This window comes from Plutella xylostella, chromosome 11, assembly GCF_932276165.1.
Source record: "Plutella xylostella chromosome 11, ilPluXylo3.1, whole genome shotgun sequence".
In the NCBI taxonomy this organism is placed as follows: Eukaryota; Metazoa; Arthropoda; class Insecta; order Lepidoptera; family Plutellidae; genus Plutella; species Plutella xylostella.
The window spans coordinates 5,332,849-5,349,367 of record NC_063991.1 but is presented as its reverse complement, the minus strand read 5'-3'; the positions used below and the strand labels follow the sequence as shown (position 1 = coordinate 5,349,367).

The 16,519-nt window shown below is 41.8% G+C and overlaps 2 protein-coding genes across 2 annotated transcripts in view; one reads left to right on the top strand and one right to left on the bottom strand.

Moving 5' to 3' along the window:
* Nucleotides 1-72: 72 nt before the first annotated feature.
* Nucleotides 73-905, bottom strand: LOC105384607 (MIP18 family protein galla-2). The gene is made up of 2 exons (XM_011554874.3): nt 538-905; nt 73-293 (listed from the first exon to the last, which is right to left on the bottom strand). The coding sequence occupies exons 1-2, from the start codon at nt 812-814 to the stop codon at nt 94-96; spliced, it is 477 nt and encodes a 158-aa protein (XP_011553176.1). The 5' UTR covers nt 815-905; the 3' UTR covers nt 73-93.
* Nucleotides 906-1,202: 297 nt separating this feature from the next.
* LOC105384630 (intersectin-2) overlaps nt 1,203-16,519 on the top strand; it is a 31,077-nt gene continuing 15,760 nt past the window's right edge. The window contains exons 1-16 of the mRNA XM_048623875.1: nt 1,203-1,340; nt 2,139-2,259; nt 2,589-2,687; nt 3,190-3,265; nt 3,574-4,374; nt 4,674-4,758; nt 6,911-7,062; nt 8,795-8,897; nt 9,784-9,913; nt 10,749-10,757; nt 11,159-11,269; nt 11,655-11,719; nt 13,009-13,185; nt 14,048-14,159; nt 14,963-15,040; nt 15,692-15,795. Of these exons, the coding sequence (XP_048479832.1) occupies nt 2,140-2,259; nt 2,589-2,687; nt 3,190-3,265; nt 3,574-4,374; nt 4,674-4,758; nt 6,911-7,062; nt 8,795-8,897; nt 9,784-9,913; nt 10,749-10,757; nt 11,159-11,269; nt 11,655-11,719; nt 13,009-13,185; nt 14,048-14,159; nt 14,963-15,040; nt 15,692-15,795 (2,222 nt within the window). The 5' untranslated portion in view covers nt 1,203-1,340; nt 2,139. The remainder of the gene's footprint in view (nt 1,341-2,138; nt 2,260-2,588; nt 2,688-3,189; nt 3,266-3,573; nt 4,375-4,673; nt 4,759-6,910; nt 7,063-8,794; nt 8,898-9,783; nt 9,914-10,748; nt 10,758-11,158; nt 11,270-11,654; nt 11,720-13,008; nt 13,186-14,047; nt 14,160-14,962; nt 15,041-15,691; nt 15,796-16,519) is intronic.

Sequence of the window (16,519 nt, the reverse complement as noted above, 5' to 3'; positions counted from 1 at the left end):
AAAAAACATCTATTTATCTTTTAGTATGTTACAGATGTTTTGCAATCACTTATACATTTATCTAAACACTAACCAATTATCCAAACCAACATTTTAACCAGCTAGAGCTGTAGAAATACACTGGTTGATGATCTGCACGAGGTTGTTATTCTCCAGCGCGGCGGCCACTCTCTCCTTGTCTGCGAGCTGCTTGTTCACCGCATGCTCGGACGCGTGTGAGCCCTCGGAGACGGTCACTGTCACCTTGAACCGACTGGGGAGGGCACGGAGCAGTTGCACGCGGATTGAGAGGCCTGGAGTAGGGTAAAAAGTATTTGTTAGACTGGAGCAGTAAGTAGTATATATGATATGATTGTTGAGGGATAGTCAAATATGGGTGCTATATGGGTTGTCCCAGGTAATTCAATAATCTTTTGCTGGACATAGACCACTGTTTTGCTCTGTCAACACATAGCTGCTTATATACAGTACGAGGTCTTAAGTCTCAACTATAAAGCTAATCTAATAAACAACCAGTAACAACCACAATTTACTAACCAATTAACGTAGCCATGCTGCAGTGTGGGATTGTAGGCGTGAACCGCACATGCACTGAGTTCTCCTTGTTATTAATAATTATATTCCCTTCCTCCACGACCCTGAGGTCCTCCAGAGTAAGCGGGTGTTCAGGATCGTTGATATTGCGTATCATATCGAATATTTCGCGCTCGTCGAAGTCGTCCGCAACGTCTTCATCGCGGTCTGTGGAGGTTACTTCGCGTTCTGAACGCTTCTCGTAGATTAGAGGGTTGATGTTGTCGGCCACTTTTGCCATTTTCTGTTTGTTTTGGAAGTTTTCAGGGGAAAAGTGTGCGAAAAACACGAAAATGGCTCATGGGAAGCACAATAAACATGTCAGTGTCAAAATGTTTTAACAGCTGATTTTGACGTCTTGATGTAAAAATTGAATTATTCTAGGATCAAAGGCATCCTAGGATAGATAGGGGCACGATTTGAGCTTCTCGTTAGAGAAACATTATGTTCCTTGGTTTTGAGATTTGACCCTACTGTTATCAAATATTGGTGATTACTTCTTGGGTCCTCGGAGCCCTTTTTCCGTTTAAACTACAGTCTACGGCTTATTTGAAGGCATTATTATTCTAAGCACAACGTAAAAAATACTCTGTGCACACTAAATAGTTTATCTGTGTTTGAAATTTGACATTTCAACTATCTGACATTGGGCAGGGGCCGATCAATACAAAAGTTCCCTGAAATTTCGCTATTTGACTGGGATTAAAACGATTTATCGTGAAAAATTATATTACACAACATTGTTTCGTGTTCCAGCTTTGAATCAAGTAAGTTTGCATTTCAAACGGCCGCACATAATCCTTACATTTCTCACTATTCGGTAGGTAGAAACTTTCTAGCTTATAAGGCTCTGTATTTATAAATTTACAGAAATTTTAGCCCATGAAAAGCCATAAATGTGCGATTGTAATTAGGCCATTGATTTCTATTGATGATAATTGCTTTATAATCCTAAACCCTATATTTGTTTTTATTGCATTTCAAATTGGAATATTCTATGTCTACTTTTCCTTCATGTTTATATTATTTGTAGTGAAAATGGACTCTTCTTTCTTTTATTATCCGTACCCACAAAGATTTAAATGGCAAATGGTTTCATTGGGTTAGTAATTACAATGCCACATTTAGTTCAATGAGTTATATTGCCAACTTCTCTGACTAGCTAATCCTTTCTTTACCATGGGCATGGTGACATGCTAAAAAGAAAAATACATTAATATAAGAAGCATAAATGAGAAAACTGTAAATACCCTTAGTAAATATCTATGTATAAATAGATTTATACATCATGAATAATAGTGCAAAGATTTTATGTGCATGTTTTTGGTACTCATAAGAGAATGATAATATAAAATAAAGCACACACTATGTTTGCTCACAAAAATCAGTGATGTATGAAGTACATGTGGTGGTACGCATAATGGGCCCATTGTATTGGCCAAACTAACTGTTTCTTGCTACAGATTAATTACGGTTTATTCCACCATACCAGTTTTTAAAACAACAGCTACAACTCACTACATCGTAATGAATACTAACACTAAACCCCCTCACCACTCCCGCAGGATGTCAGACCCGTGGGTGGTGCAGCCGCACGAGCATGTGAAGTTCGCGGAGCACTTCCACAACCTCGGCCCGGCCGGAGGGATGCTCACCGGAGAGCAGGCCAAGCGGTTCATGCTACAGGTAAATAATCTTATTTATTTATGAACACTTTGAAGTATAAAAACACAGAATAAATAGTGAAAACACAGTTAAAGCAGGCAAGGGTGGGATTATTGCCATAAAGCTGTGGGTAGATTGAACATTTCCAGTCTGGCCCTTCCATGAGCCTATCTTGTGTTTGATGTTGTCCTTAGTAGATAAGAATTGTAAATGAAACAGTTTTTTTTTAAGGCAAAACTTAAAATTGCTAGACATGTTTACATAGTTTTTGTCACAAAGATGTGACTTAGAGAAGTTTCAAACAAATGCTCTAATTTAGTACAAATCTTCAACACTTAATTACTTCACAGTCGCGCCTGCCGCCGCCGGTGCTGGGTCAGATCTGGTTCCTGGCGGACACCAACGCGGACGGGAAGCTGGACCTGCGCGAGTTCTCCATCGCTTGCAAGGTACAATACACTACTTCAATGAAACTGCTTGTCAGAGCTTTTACAGGAATTCTAAAGAGCTTTGTAGATGCGAAAGAATCACTTACACTACATAGTATAAATAAATCATAGTTGCTATTGAAGATTAAGGTTATGTTCGAATTTAAGCTCAAAGGCGTAGTGGTCAGTGACCCTGACTACTGAGCCGAAGGTCCCGGGTTCGATTCCCAGCTGGGGCAGATATTTGTTTAAACACAGATATTTGTTCTCGGGTCTTGGATGTGCCCGTAAAATGGCAATCGCATTAGGCCCGCCCCCTATTACATTGGGACTAACATAACACTCTGGCGAAAAGTGGGTGCAGCAATGCAGTTCAATGCACCTCTACCTTCCCCGCAAGGGAGTACAATAGTCCAAGGCGTGAGTGTGTGTGTGTGTTAAGCTCACAGCTCACAATTCTAGCACTGAAGAAAAAGTAATTTTTTAGTATTTATCTATTTAACCTAAAATTCCCTTTCCACAGATAATTAACCTGAAACTTCATGGCATCGAAATACCCAAAGTGCTGCCGCCGTCGCTGCTCTCCTCCCTCGCTGCCGGTACGTACAATTTGCAGGTTGACTGGCAGAAAATGCTATTAGCATTACTTCCACCTACGTATGTAGATACTGTATAGTTCGGTTCAGAAGTTGGTAGTGTACCTTGTACACTTTTGTACCTTGTCACACTAACAAACCGCCTATTATTCATTCTTTCAAAGATTGACAGTTGGTTAGTTAAAAAAGCACAAAAGTTTAATCGCAGCCAAGTTCAGAACTATACCAAGTCGTTTGCACCGAACTGTACTTACATCATCACTTTCGCACAGTTAAAGTATAAACAACTAACCATAACCCTTACATTTCAGCTTCAAAGCCGTCGACGCCCTCATTCCCGGCCGCCCAGCCGGCCAAGCCACCCATCCCGCCCATGCCCGCCCAGCCGCCCACCATGCCGGCCCAGCCTCTAGTCTCCAACATAGCCCCCGTCTCGCCGCCTAAACCCACTGCCCAATCTCTACTGGGCGACTTTAACAACCCCCCAATGATGCCTACCAATCAAACTTTAATATCTGGCATGCAGCCAATGGCTCCTCAGCAACCGTTGGTACCGACCAATCAGGTGCCAGATCTCATTTCTGGGGTTAAACCTGTGCAGCCGTTGATTGGCGGGCCGCCGGCGTCGCAGCCTCTGATTGGCGCAGCCCAACCTTTGATGGGTGGTGCCCAGCCTCTGATTGGCAATACCCAGCCGTTGATTCCAGCAGCTCAACCGTTAATACCATCTCAGCCGATATCTCCTCAATCCAAGCCTTTAATCCCACCAGCTCCGAATGCTGTGCCTGTATTGCCCCTTCTCCCATCGCCACCTAAGCCGCTAGTGCCAGCCGCCCCAATGGTCCCGGTTGCCCCTATGGTCCAACCGACCCAGATGGTCCAACCAACTATGGCCCAATCAACCCCGCTAGTCCAACCGTCAATGGTTCAACCAGCCCCCATGGTCCAACCAGCCCCGCTAGTCCAGCCTGCTATGGTCCAGCCTGTCCCTATGGTTCAACCAGCCCTGGCTATGTCTGGGTCTGGGCTGGCCTCGCCCCCGGGGGAGCCGCTGGTCGGATTGGGACAGCCAGTCACGTCAACGCCGATTGTGCCGCTGAAGAGTGAATCTGGTGAGTAAAATTTACATTATTTTCTATTTGGTTTAAAAGAAATCTCTACTTACTTGTACTGTATACTTAGTATAAGTTTTAGTTTTCTACATGCAAATAATTTCATTCTAATGTAAGACAGTCGTAATTTCTTCTACTTCATTAAAATTCAGACAACTTGACTGTGCCATAAATAGTCTTGTACCACGGGCACGTCTTATTAACAAGACTGTAAAAAAAACCATTGACCAACCAGTGACCATTTTGCGATTCATATGAACCTTGTAGTTATTATCTCTAAGAGCTATATTACATTGCAGCGGTGACGAGCCCGGCCGCGGAGTCCCCGCTGGGCGTGCTGACGCCGCCGCTCGACTGGGCCATCCCGCAGCCACAGAAACTCAAGTGAGGACATTACTTTATTATAAATAATTAAAAAAAATAAAAAACCGACTTCAAAAATTACTAACAAGTAAGAAATAATTAATAATAGCAGGAACTGTTTTTTTTTATGTTGGTGCGGTGACAAAGGAATCTGAAGAAATATGGCACCAACTTCAAAAAAGAACAGTTCCTGCTATTATTAATTATTTCTTACTTTTTAGTAATTTTTTAAGTCGGTTTTTTATTTTTTTTAATTATTTTATATTTTATTGTTTTTAGTTTATTTGCAATTATAAATTGTCACTTAAAAGTAAGATGCAAATGATACCATTACGTCCTACTAGTCAATTCGAATCATTCTTGCCTAAGCACGAGGTAGTTGCTATATACCGTTGAGGAGTTCCCTTGACTGCCTTCCGTTTCCATCATCAGATCAGGTCAAGGTCACCATCATATTTTTTAATTATAAGAACTATATTTACGTTCTAAATTTCATTAGAATCGGTGAATAGGTGCCCAACATGGAAATTCATACCCTGTTTTTACCCCTTTACCCACCCTTGGGGGTGAAACAAAATTCTGAAATAAAAATGGGACCATCTAGGAGCTCAACCCAATACATCAAAAAAAGAATTTTCAAAATCGGTCCATAAACGGCAGAGTAATCGGTGAACATACATAAAAAATAAAAAAAAAGATCCCGACTAATTGAGAACCTCCTCCTTTTTTTTAAGTCGGTTAAAAAAGGGTTTATATCACATGAACACAATCGTTTTTTTTATTTACTCTGAATGAAAAGCGAGATGAAAATAGTTCATTTCGTCCCTATTCTATTCTATTCTTTGAGAACTCATTGGTACATGTCAGCACCGTATTTGAACCCGCATCTCGTGCGTGAGAAGCGGGCGCTTACCCGACTGAGCTACCACCGCTCCAAAAACTCCCTTTTACTATTAAACTTTGTTGATCGCGTGTATTTTTATATCTTATATCACTCATGCTCTGAAAGTGTGTTTTTCTTGAAAAGAGGCATGAAAATTGATATTTTCATGCCCGGGCAAAATTGCTTTCTTGCATCTAAAATGCGATGAATGATGATGAATTTTAACTGAATGCCTTCTTAATCTACTGATAGAATTTACTACGATCTTATGAGCCTACAAAATTGAACCATCATTGTGTAATAATAAATAAAAACTTTTCAAAGAACTCAGATTTTAAAAAAACTTTATGGATGACGATTACATATCTCTCTCTCTCAGCCTTCTATAGTCCACTGTTGGACATAGGCCTCTCCTAACGATCGCCACCCCAAACGGTCACCCGCCATCTGCATCCAGCGGCTTCCCGCTACCTTCCGCAGATCATCAGACCAACAGGTTGGGGGGCGACCGACACGCCGTTTGCCGATTACATAATAATGTTTAATTATTAACCTGTCATCTTCATCATACACGCAGTTGTTCAACGCGACGGACCGCTCCAAGTCGGGCGCGGTGTGGGGCGCATCCTCACTTGAAATAAAATACCTTATCTTCATTCTCATTCAGCGTTTTCGTTCAATCTCTAACTAGAAAACAGCCCTAGGCAATCGAGCATACCGTCTAATTCGCGAATGATTGTAAGAACCCTCGCCCACGGCGACTTTTTGTAGCGATGCTGTCACGCGTTTCGCAGATTACACGCTGTTATTCGCATTTGCAACGCGCTATAGAAGCGATGCCATGCCAACGCGCGACCGTGTCGGACGACATCGGGAAAACAATTTAGGGATTGCCTTGATCACGTTTGCATAGCGACAGAAGCGCGACGGTATTGCGACTGAATCAATGCGAACGCGCGACAGCATCGCTACAAAAAGCGCCGTGGGCGAGGGCACTACGAACTATGTATATGGTGGAAACTTTATCAGTGTTGTTTATCTCTGTGTCCCTGTCATCCAGATACACTCAGCTGTTCAACGCGACGGACCGCAGCGAGTCGGGCGCGGTGTGGGGCGCATCCTCACTTAAATAAAATACCTTATCTTCATTCCCATTCGGTCAATCTCTAACTAGAAAACAGCCTTAGGTAATTGGTCATATATCACCCACAATCGATACCGTCTAATTCGCGCATCATTATAAGACACTATGTATGCGGTGTAAACTTTATCAATGTCCCTCCCATCCAGATACACGCAACTCTTCAACGCCACAGACCGCAACAAGTCTGGCGCGGTGTGGGGCGCGCAGGCGCGGGCGCTCATGCTGCAGTCGCGGCTGCCGCAGGCGCAGCTCGCGCAGATCTGGGCTCTGGCTGACCTGGATGCTGACGGGAAGCTTGGTGAGTGAAGCTTTCGTTCATTCATCCATTCAGACGCGAGTTTGCGGCTGCTTTTATAGATGGATACCTTGCTACTTATGGAATTCGCGGTGAGTTTAGTAATTCAGCGTTATTTCCTTCATTCACACAGTTATTCGTTCATTCACACAGTCATTCGTTCATTCATTCATTCTTCAATGGTTTTTGTAGTTTTTTTGAGTTAATCGCTCATTTCGGGTCACAGTGCATCAAAAGTCACGCAAAATCCATATAATCACATATGACAAGCTACTTTATGAGAAGAGCTAGGTATGTATATCGGCCGCGGTGGGGGCTCCAAGTCGGGCGCGGTGCGGGGCGGGGGGGGGGGGGCGCTCATGCTGCAGTCGCGGCTGCCGCAGGCGCAGCTCGCGCAGATCTGGGCGCTGGCTGACCTGGACGCTGATGGGAAGCTTGGTGAGTGAAGTGTAACTGTCATTCATTCAGTCTTTGACAGATGGAGACGTTGCTGCCTATTAAAATCGCGGTGAGTGAAGTATTGGAGCTGTCTTTCATTCATTCACACAGTTATTCGTTCATTCACACCGTCATTCGTTCATTCACACAGTCATTCGTTCATTCACACTGTAATGCATTTATTCTTCAATGGTTTTTGTAGTTTTTTCGAGTTAATCGCTCATTTCGGGACACAGTGCCTCAAAAGTCACGCAAAATACGTATAATCACATATGACACTTCATGAGTAGAGCTAGGTAAGTATATCAGCCGCGGTGGGGGCTCCAAGTCGGGCGCGGTGTGGGGCGCGCAGGCGCGGGCGCTCATGCTGCAGTCGCGGCTGCCGCAGGCGCAGCTCGCGCAGATCTGGGCTCTAGCTGATTTGGATGCTGATGGGAAGCTTGGTGAGTGAAGGATAAACCCAGAAGGCAGATAGAGACGTTGCTGTTTAAAAATCGCGGTGAGTTGAGTAATGCAGCTTTTTTCGGTCATTCATTCCTTCAGTCGCTATCTCACGGCTACTTGGATAGATGGAGACGATGCTGCTTATAGAAATCGCAGTGAGTGAAATATTGGATCCATTATTCGTTCATTCACACAGTTATTCGTTTATTCACAATGTTATTCGTTCATTATTGAATGTTTTTTGTAGTTTTTTTGCGTTTATCACTCTTTCCGGCTCATGCTGCAGTCGCGGCTGCCGCAGGCGCAGCTCGCGCAGATCTGGGCTCTAGCTGACCTGGATGCCGATGGGAAGCTTGGTGAGTGAAGTAATTCATTCGGGCTTTGACAGATGGAGACGTTGCTGCTTATTAAAATCGCGGTGAGTTTAGTAATTCAGCGTTATTTCCTTAATTTACACAGTTACCCGTTCGTTCTTCAGTGTTTTTTTACGTTAATCGCTCGTTGCGGGACATATTTAGACACTATAATGGCTAGTTTCATAAAAGTGCTAAAATTCGTTCATTCAGTTACAATTCTTTCATTCTTTAATCGTCTTTCTTAAGTTTCTTCCAACTGTGACTGTTCATTCAAGGTTGCTATTAGCAGATTTTCTGCGCAGGCGCAGCTCGCGCAGATCTGGGCACTCCCACAATTCCGCAGCAGTGTATGTCTCCTAAAACCATTAAGAATCTGCCCTCGTGCCAGTACCCATCGTATTAAAAGCTCCTTAGTTGGAAATAAGCACCTCACAACCAGTCCTACCCCAGGATTCCAACCCTGAACCAGTAACCTAACTAAAGTCCTTTACCCCCAGGTTGCGAGGAGTTCGTGCTGGCCATGTACCTGTGCGAGAAGGCGACGCAGGGCGAGCCCGTGCCCGCCAAGCTGCCGGCGGAGCTGGTGCCGCCTACCTTCAGGTGAGTTATTTGTGTATTAGTTATTTATTAAATAAGGAAAACCAGCAGTTAACATAACATACATAAAGTGTTATTATTTTTAGAAACTTATTCTAAGGGCAGATTTTATTCATTTTTGTTCATTTAAAAATTTAAAATCTAATATCACACAATAATTATATTGTTACCCTAGGGCTGAAAGGGACTTATTTACAGTATTGTGCAAATTAATGTGAACACGAGTGAAAATTTGAAAAAAATACATTTATTAGTTCTAAAATTAAAAAAAACAGATATATATTAATACAATTTAAGTTATTTTAATAGAAAATGTGTCCTCCCTGGCTTTTATAACTTCTTTAACACGTTTTGGCATAGAATAGACATGATTTTAACAGTTTTCTGATATTTACTGGTCTAAAAAACTTGTATGGATTACAGCCTCAATCATTTTAGTTTTTCTTGTGCAATCCGTTTTCCGAAGTTTAACTTTCACGATGGCCCACTTATTTTCAATGGGATTAAGTGCCGGTGAGTTCTCTGGCCATCCAAAGGCGTTATATCTTGTTGTCCTAGAAATATTTAAGCATAATCTTGGACATGTGGAATGGAGCCGCACACTGGCTGATAGACCAGAGCCTTTAGTACGGGTTTTGCAATTTACGAAAACAAAAAAGATTCGCTTTAATTCTGTCATCTGAATACATTATATATATTATTATTATTATGTCAAAAGTTCCATTATAGTTTCGCTAGAGGCGCCACTTTGTATGAAAGAAAAATCTAACAAACCTGTACCTACTAGAGGTACTGCTCACGAGTAAACAAATGACCCTGGTAAAAACTGAATTATGGCACTTTTACAATATATTTTTTAACCTCCCCCCTCCCCTCTCTCCCCTTCTAGACGTGACTCGACCTCCAGCCAGCACAGCGCGGGCTCGTACGAGGAGCGGCGGCGCGAGAACATGGCGCGCGGCCAGGCCGAGCTGGAGCGCCGCCGCAGCGCGCTGTCTGACGCGCTACTTAAGGAAAAGGTGAAAAAAAAGTACAAAAAATTTTTTTTTATAAAAAAAAATGTCTAAAAAGCGCCGGTTTTCCAGAAAAAAGTAAGTAAAAACCGGCGTCTAACGCTGCGTACAGACCGCCCCAACGAACGCCCAATGAACGCCCAACAAACGCGCAACGATGCATATTTATCAATTTAGCTTCGCGTTTATAGCTGCTGCTGGAATACGATCAGAAGGGCTAGCACGGCGCGCATTTAAGACGAGACAAAAGTTTTGCATCGCGCTCACTCACATCGCGCTGCCTCAAGAGCGAGCGCAACAGAGAACTTTTGTCACGTCTTAATCAGGGCTAGGTCAGGCTTGTGTTCCTGGAGGGAGCTCGCTGGTGCAGGGGCGCGGCGCGGGGGGGGGGGGAGCGGCGGCGGGAGGACATGGTGGCGGCCAGCCCGGGCTGCGGCGCCACGCAAGCGCTGGCCATAGCGCTGGGAGAGGAGAAGTTAAAAAAAGATGGCTTTAAACATAAAGGGCCTTACCACAACTTAAAAACTTAAAACTTTTTCAAAAGCTTACCAAATCTGCAAAATTTCATTTTAAACAATGTTTAAAGTTTTAAACAATGTAGAAAGAAACAACGAAAAAAAACTTTATAACTTTAGCGGTTTTTATTACAAATTGTGGCTGAAGCATATTTAATACGTGGAGGATTTCATGGGAAGCCGTAGCTTCGAAAGCGCTGTCGGTGTGATGCTTAGCAAGACTTTGTGCTTTACTCTGTGCCCAAACTGTATGTCCTATTTTTGTATTTGTGTGTGTGTTTTTCATTGTTCTAAATGTGTGTTATGTTTCATTGCCATCATTTTAGGAAGCTGAGGTAACTATCAATATCTTAATATTATTCTACAGTGAATCCAAAGAGTTCTGTGGTATGCTAAAAGGGCGCTCACACTCGTCATTTTAAACAACTTTTGTTTTACGACTCTTGGAAATTCCGGACAAATTCTCTATACAGATATAAAGTCTTTTGACTAAAGTTTATTTGTGCAATTTTACCGATAGTTTAACAGAATAACGATTTTATTCGTCCCCGTTAACTTCTTTCTTTTACATCGTAAGTAGGACTTAAATTACTATTTCAAATCAAATCAAATATTTTATTGCCATCAAGTACATTCAATGAACAATAAATGAGTACTTACAACTTGATACCCATAGTTAGCATACTTCATTCGCTTACTGTTGTTGTCCTTGTCACACCCCGTGCTTTGTCCCAAGGCGGAGCGAGAGAGGAAAGAGCGAGAAGAGCTGGAAAAGAAAGAGAAGCAACGACTGGAAGCTCAGAAGAAGGAGCAAGAAGAAGCTATGAGGAAACAGAAAGAGGAACAGGTGAGTGGGGGCTTTTTGTGTGGGGGTTTACGGTGGGTTTGCCTTGTTTGAGGTATATTGGTGTTGATATGTTGGTGATAAATTCCGTAGAAGGCTATATCTAAATCTAAGTGTTACTAAAACAATCTAAAAAAGAGTCATTCTTGCATGTTTTGAAGTCAAAAGTTAATCCTTTGGCTATGCTCTAACTCATTAACCCATAAGTGACCTAAATCAAACGAAAATATAACTACTTAAGTCATGAGTTTTAAAATTATTATTATTTCATATTTTTTTTAAATTACCCAGGCTCTGGAAGTAGGTAAAAATTACCTGTAAAGAGGCGTCGGGCACTAAATAAGTTAATTTCATCCCTTGGGTAACAGTCTACTATTTTTTTGTTTAGGAAAAACGCGAAGCTGCAAGGAAAGAGATGGAGAGACAATGTCAACTGGAGTGGGAGAAGAAGAGGTAATATAATAAACTTACAAGGAAATAATAGTACATACTGACTGGCAATAACGAGTCGAAAGACCCGTAACTAATACTCTTTTAGGAGTTTTAAGTACAGCCTGTGCGTAAATCAATGCATATTTTAATTGCTTCAACTTTGAAAACAAGATAGACTTTAAAGCAGGTTGGACAATAGCTCTTTTCATCCCTAGGATAATAAATTTCCCTCTCAGTTAAACCATCAACTAGTCCTATTTACGGTTCTACCTTTTTTGGCATAAGATTTTTTTGACTAATCTCGTATTGCATAGTAACGTTTGGTCAAAGTCTCGTTACGCCGAAAATCGTATGGCATAAATCTCGTTTAGTAAAAAGTTATTTCGCATAACATTGTTTAGCCTAATAATGGTATGGCCAAATATTGAATAGCCTAATAATGCTATGGCATAGGTTTATACAAAGTAATAATATTCGTTTGGCTTTAACTTTGACGGAGCGTCTCCCTACATAGCGCGAACTGGTGCCTTGTATTGTTTTCGCTGTTTGGAAAACGCTCCGCTCCGCTTCGCTGCGCTCCGCTTTGGTTTTGATGAACATGTGCACCTAACACGCTCCTCCTCGCTTTGCTCGTCGTCGCACCTATTTTTAGGTTTCGATCACATGGGGTTTGTAATAATTATATTGGTCGTTAACTTTCGATTTTTTGATCATACAATATCGTGATTTTCGGGATGTAGGAGAAAAATACCACAATTTGTACATTTACTACATACTTAATGATGTTGATTCTGAAGGCAGAAATTCTAATTTTAACGCTGTCAAACTAAAAAAATTGCTAGCATAAAATGACATTTACGGAAACAATCATAGAGTCGAATTTTAAACAAAGAAATTAAGGTTTTGACGTCTCTAAATTTAAAATTTCCGCCTTCAGAATCGATATCAATACCTATATTATTTATTAAGATAACATTAGGAGAAACAAGATTATACATAGGTATAGACGAACATAAATTTGAGCAAACGAAACTTAGGTGTTTAAAGATTGTGCCTAAAGAGTTTTAGACGAAACGAGCCTTATGCCACATAAGTCTTGGCAAAGTGATGGTTCGGCCAAAAAAGTTTAGACCATACGAGTTATGCGAAATGAGTTTTGGTCAATAAAGATTATGCCAGATGAGCGGAACCCCCTATTTACACATTTCTTTAGAATGCATTTTTATGATGTCTTCAGCAATTTCAAACAAGTTATCATTGTTACAAACAACTCTTCCACCGTCCAAACCACCTCACTCAAACCCCCACAGAACCCGCGAGCTTGAAGCCCTCCGCGACAAAGAGCGAGCCGCAGTGACGTCGCTGCGGGCGCGCGCCTCGGCCGTGTCGGGGGCGCTGGACGCGGCGCGCGCCGCCGGGCTCGCCGACCGCATCCGAGACACCCGCGCCGCGCTCACCAAGCTCAAGTGTGCTATTGACGGGATGAGGTATGTATTTATTTATTTATTATTAAAGATACACCAACAGCATACATATTATTACAGTCTTTATTTAGATCCACTTTTGCAGCGCCCTATAGACCGTAAACAATACAATACAATAATCTTTATTTGCACACCATAAAAAAACTTAAATCTAACTCAAATAACAGAGATGCACAAATGGCGGTCTTATCGCTAAAAGCGATCTCTTCCAGACAACCGTTGTAAGAAAAGAACTAAACATAGAAAAGGGCGTTTAGGTGTACTTACAAATAATATTAACAATTTATGAAATTAAAGGCTTCATTCAGCATGTATCTGCGAGCGGCATTCTATAGATTGCTTTCTGCGTAAACGAAGCTCAAGTGTGCTATTGACGGGATGAGGTGAGTCTATGTAACATACTGCAGATAGTGTGTGCACGCGGGAGTGTATGGACCGCATCCAATGTGTGGATGCGGAAATATATGGATAGCGTCCTTTGTGTGGATAAGATAATGTATACATAGAACGCATAAAATATGCAGTTGTGAAAATAAGGGATTGTGGATGCGACCTACCAAAAATCGCATCCAATGTGCTGCTTATCATATACTGCGTTTAATTTAAATACACACCGATCAATAAACAAATGGCATCTACGACGGAGCGAAACTTAGTCGTCGAATATTATCAATCAATACTATCATTATCATACATATACATACCAGCATATTTGTTCAAGTAATGTAAAATTTAAATATGCAACCGTTCAATTCATTTCATTATGAGACCGATTCAGAAATCTCAAAAAAAAGTTAGCTTACTGAATTCTGAATGCATGAACTCTGGCCTGTTCACTGATAAATCCCCCTCTCTTTACTCTCAGGAGTGACCGCGACGCGTCCATGTCGGAGCTGCAGCAGCTGAAGGCGCGAGTGAAGGAGCTCAACGCCAAGCAGATAGCCCTGAACAAGGAGAAGGCTGACTTGGACGCTAAGGTGAGGTGTGGTGATGTTGTTGCCCTAGACTTGCCCGGATCGCCCAGTCACTGAAGGCGTCAACCGGGCGATCCGGGCAACTCTAGGGGCGCCTTCAGAGACGATGCGTCTCTGATTTCTAGCGCCTGCTACGTGGCTCTACTAGGGTGGTGTGGTCAGTGACGGATCCAGATCCGGCTCGAAGGACCATGAAAAGGCTTGGTAGCCTTATGATCGGATCGCTGGTAGAAGAAGCTACTATGAACAGTGAGTGGAAGTAACAAAGGAGTGGTGCACACTTGTGTTCTTGTTACTTCCTGTAGTTTGACTGGTGGAAAATGCTTTTAGCATTGAGTTTACTTTAGGAGCTTTTTGTAGCATTCTTCTTCTTCTAGTGCCTCAAGCATATAGCTCTGAACAAGGAGAAGGCTGACTTGGACGCTAAGGTGAGGTGTGCTTTGTTGGTCTAGGGATGAAAGAGATTTATCTAGATATAAAAGTTGTTTGTAAAATAAATACTGATGAACGTAATTTTATATTTATACGATGAATAAAAGCTGTTGAGTTTGTGTCCCTAGGGGTGAAAGTGACTGGAGGCAATCGAAGATGAACACTCTTATTTCATTTAATTACGGGTGCAAGGAAAACACCTGTGTGGTAACCATTGAAATATTATTACTAGCGTGTGGTGTTAGCATACTTCGGTACTTATAATATTTAGTTTTTCGAATGCGGATACAAACCTGCCCAAAGTCCACGTTCCCGCAGGCCGGAGGGCGTCCCACGTTAAGTCTGATGATAAATGAATATAATATATGTTTCAGGCTAAAGCTTCGGAGGGTGCCGGTGAAGATGGCAAGCTGAGCATGATGGAGGTCACCCTGAAGACACTGAAAGAGAAGGTCAGTTCACTATACTCTGTCCATTATATTATTGGTTTTTTGACATTCGAAATCCCATACAAATTTGATGACTGCAAAGGAAAACCAACTTTACTTACCAGACATAAAGAAACGTCAAAAATACAATAACATAGTGAAAGCTCTATAATTACCAAGAATCTTTAACCCCTGAATTATCATAACGATCTGTCAGTTTACAAGAGGCTTGCAAGCGTCATCGTGATACTCTATTTTTCAATGTTAATCTAAGGGTCTCAGCACGTAAAATATGATATAAGCGTAACGTAAACGGATCGCCTTTTTTCTTCTGTCAACCAGGCGTTCGGCAGCTCGCGTTCTACTGGTTGACCGAGGTGATCCCTTTACCTTACGCTTATAATTATGTGCGATAACCTTTAGGGCTTAAATACAGACACATAAATACGTTACGACGCGACGTAGCATCGTAAGACGTCTCGTCGCCTCGTGGCGTGTTGCGTGAATTGTACATATGTCGCACATAGGTGCTTTTTCCGTCTTGAACTATTCATGATTTCTATACAAACGACATACAAGCCACGTTCGGACACGCATTCACACAACGTGCATGTCCGTGGCATTTTAAGTTGACTATTTCCCAAATAAACTATGTAACTTCGTTAACTAATCCAGGTGGAGGCGGCCAAGTCCACAGTGGCCACCAAGAAGGCTGACCTGGAGGCTTCTGAGGCCACGCTCGCCACGCTCAACACCACCGTCAGCACGCTCTCTGACAAGTACGTATTCACTATTTTTAACCGACTTCGAAAAAAGGAGGAGGTTCTCAATTCGTCTGTATGTATGTTTTTTATGTATGTTCACCGATTACTCAACCATTTATGGACCGATTTTGAAAATTCTTTTTTTCATGTATTCGGGTGAGCTCAGGGGTGGTCCCATTTTTTTTCAGAATTTTATTCCACCCCCAAGGGTGGGTAAAGGGGTAAAAACAGGGGTATCAATTTCCATTTTGGGCACTTAACAACCGATTGTAATGAAATTTAGAACGTAAATATAGTTCTGATAACAAAAAAAATATGATGGTGACCTTGAGCTGATCTGATGATGGAAACGGAAGGCAGTCAAGGGAACTCCTCAACGGTATATAGCAACTACCTCGTGTTTAGGCTTGCATGATTCGTATTGACAAGTAGGACTTATATATATCATTTTAATCTTACTTTTGATTTATAAAAATAATAAAATAAGCAGGCTTTTTTGAAGTTGGTGCCATATTTCTTCAGATTACTTTTGTCACCGCACCAACATCAAAAAAGAACAGTACCTGCTTAGGTATATTTGTACTGTCACCTAGGATTGGTCTAAACCTTAAATTATTTCATAATTTTTAGTGGTTTTTTGAAGTCGGTTTTTTATTTTTTTTAATTATTATACATGGGGAGTTTTATTAGTGGCATTGTTTGAAAAATCAAGAATTTGTTGAAAATATAAAAACGTGAG

Coding starts and splice junctions, on each gene's coding strand:
- LOC105384607 (XM_011554874.3), bottom strand. CDS start 814: ATGGCAAAAGTGGCCGACAACATCAACCCTCTAATCTACGAGAAGCGT. Junction 294..537: donor CAGCATGGCTACGTTAATTG/GTTAGTAAATTG, acceptor ACCCTACTCCAG/GCCTCTCAATCCGCGTGCAA.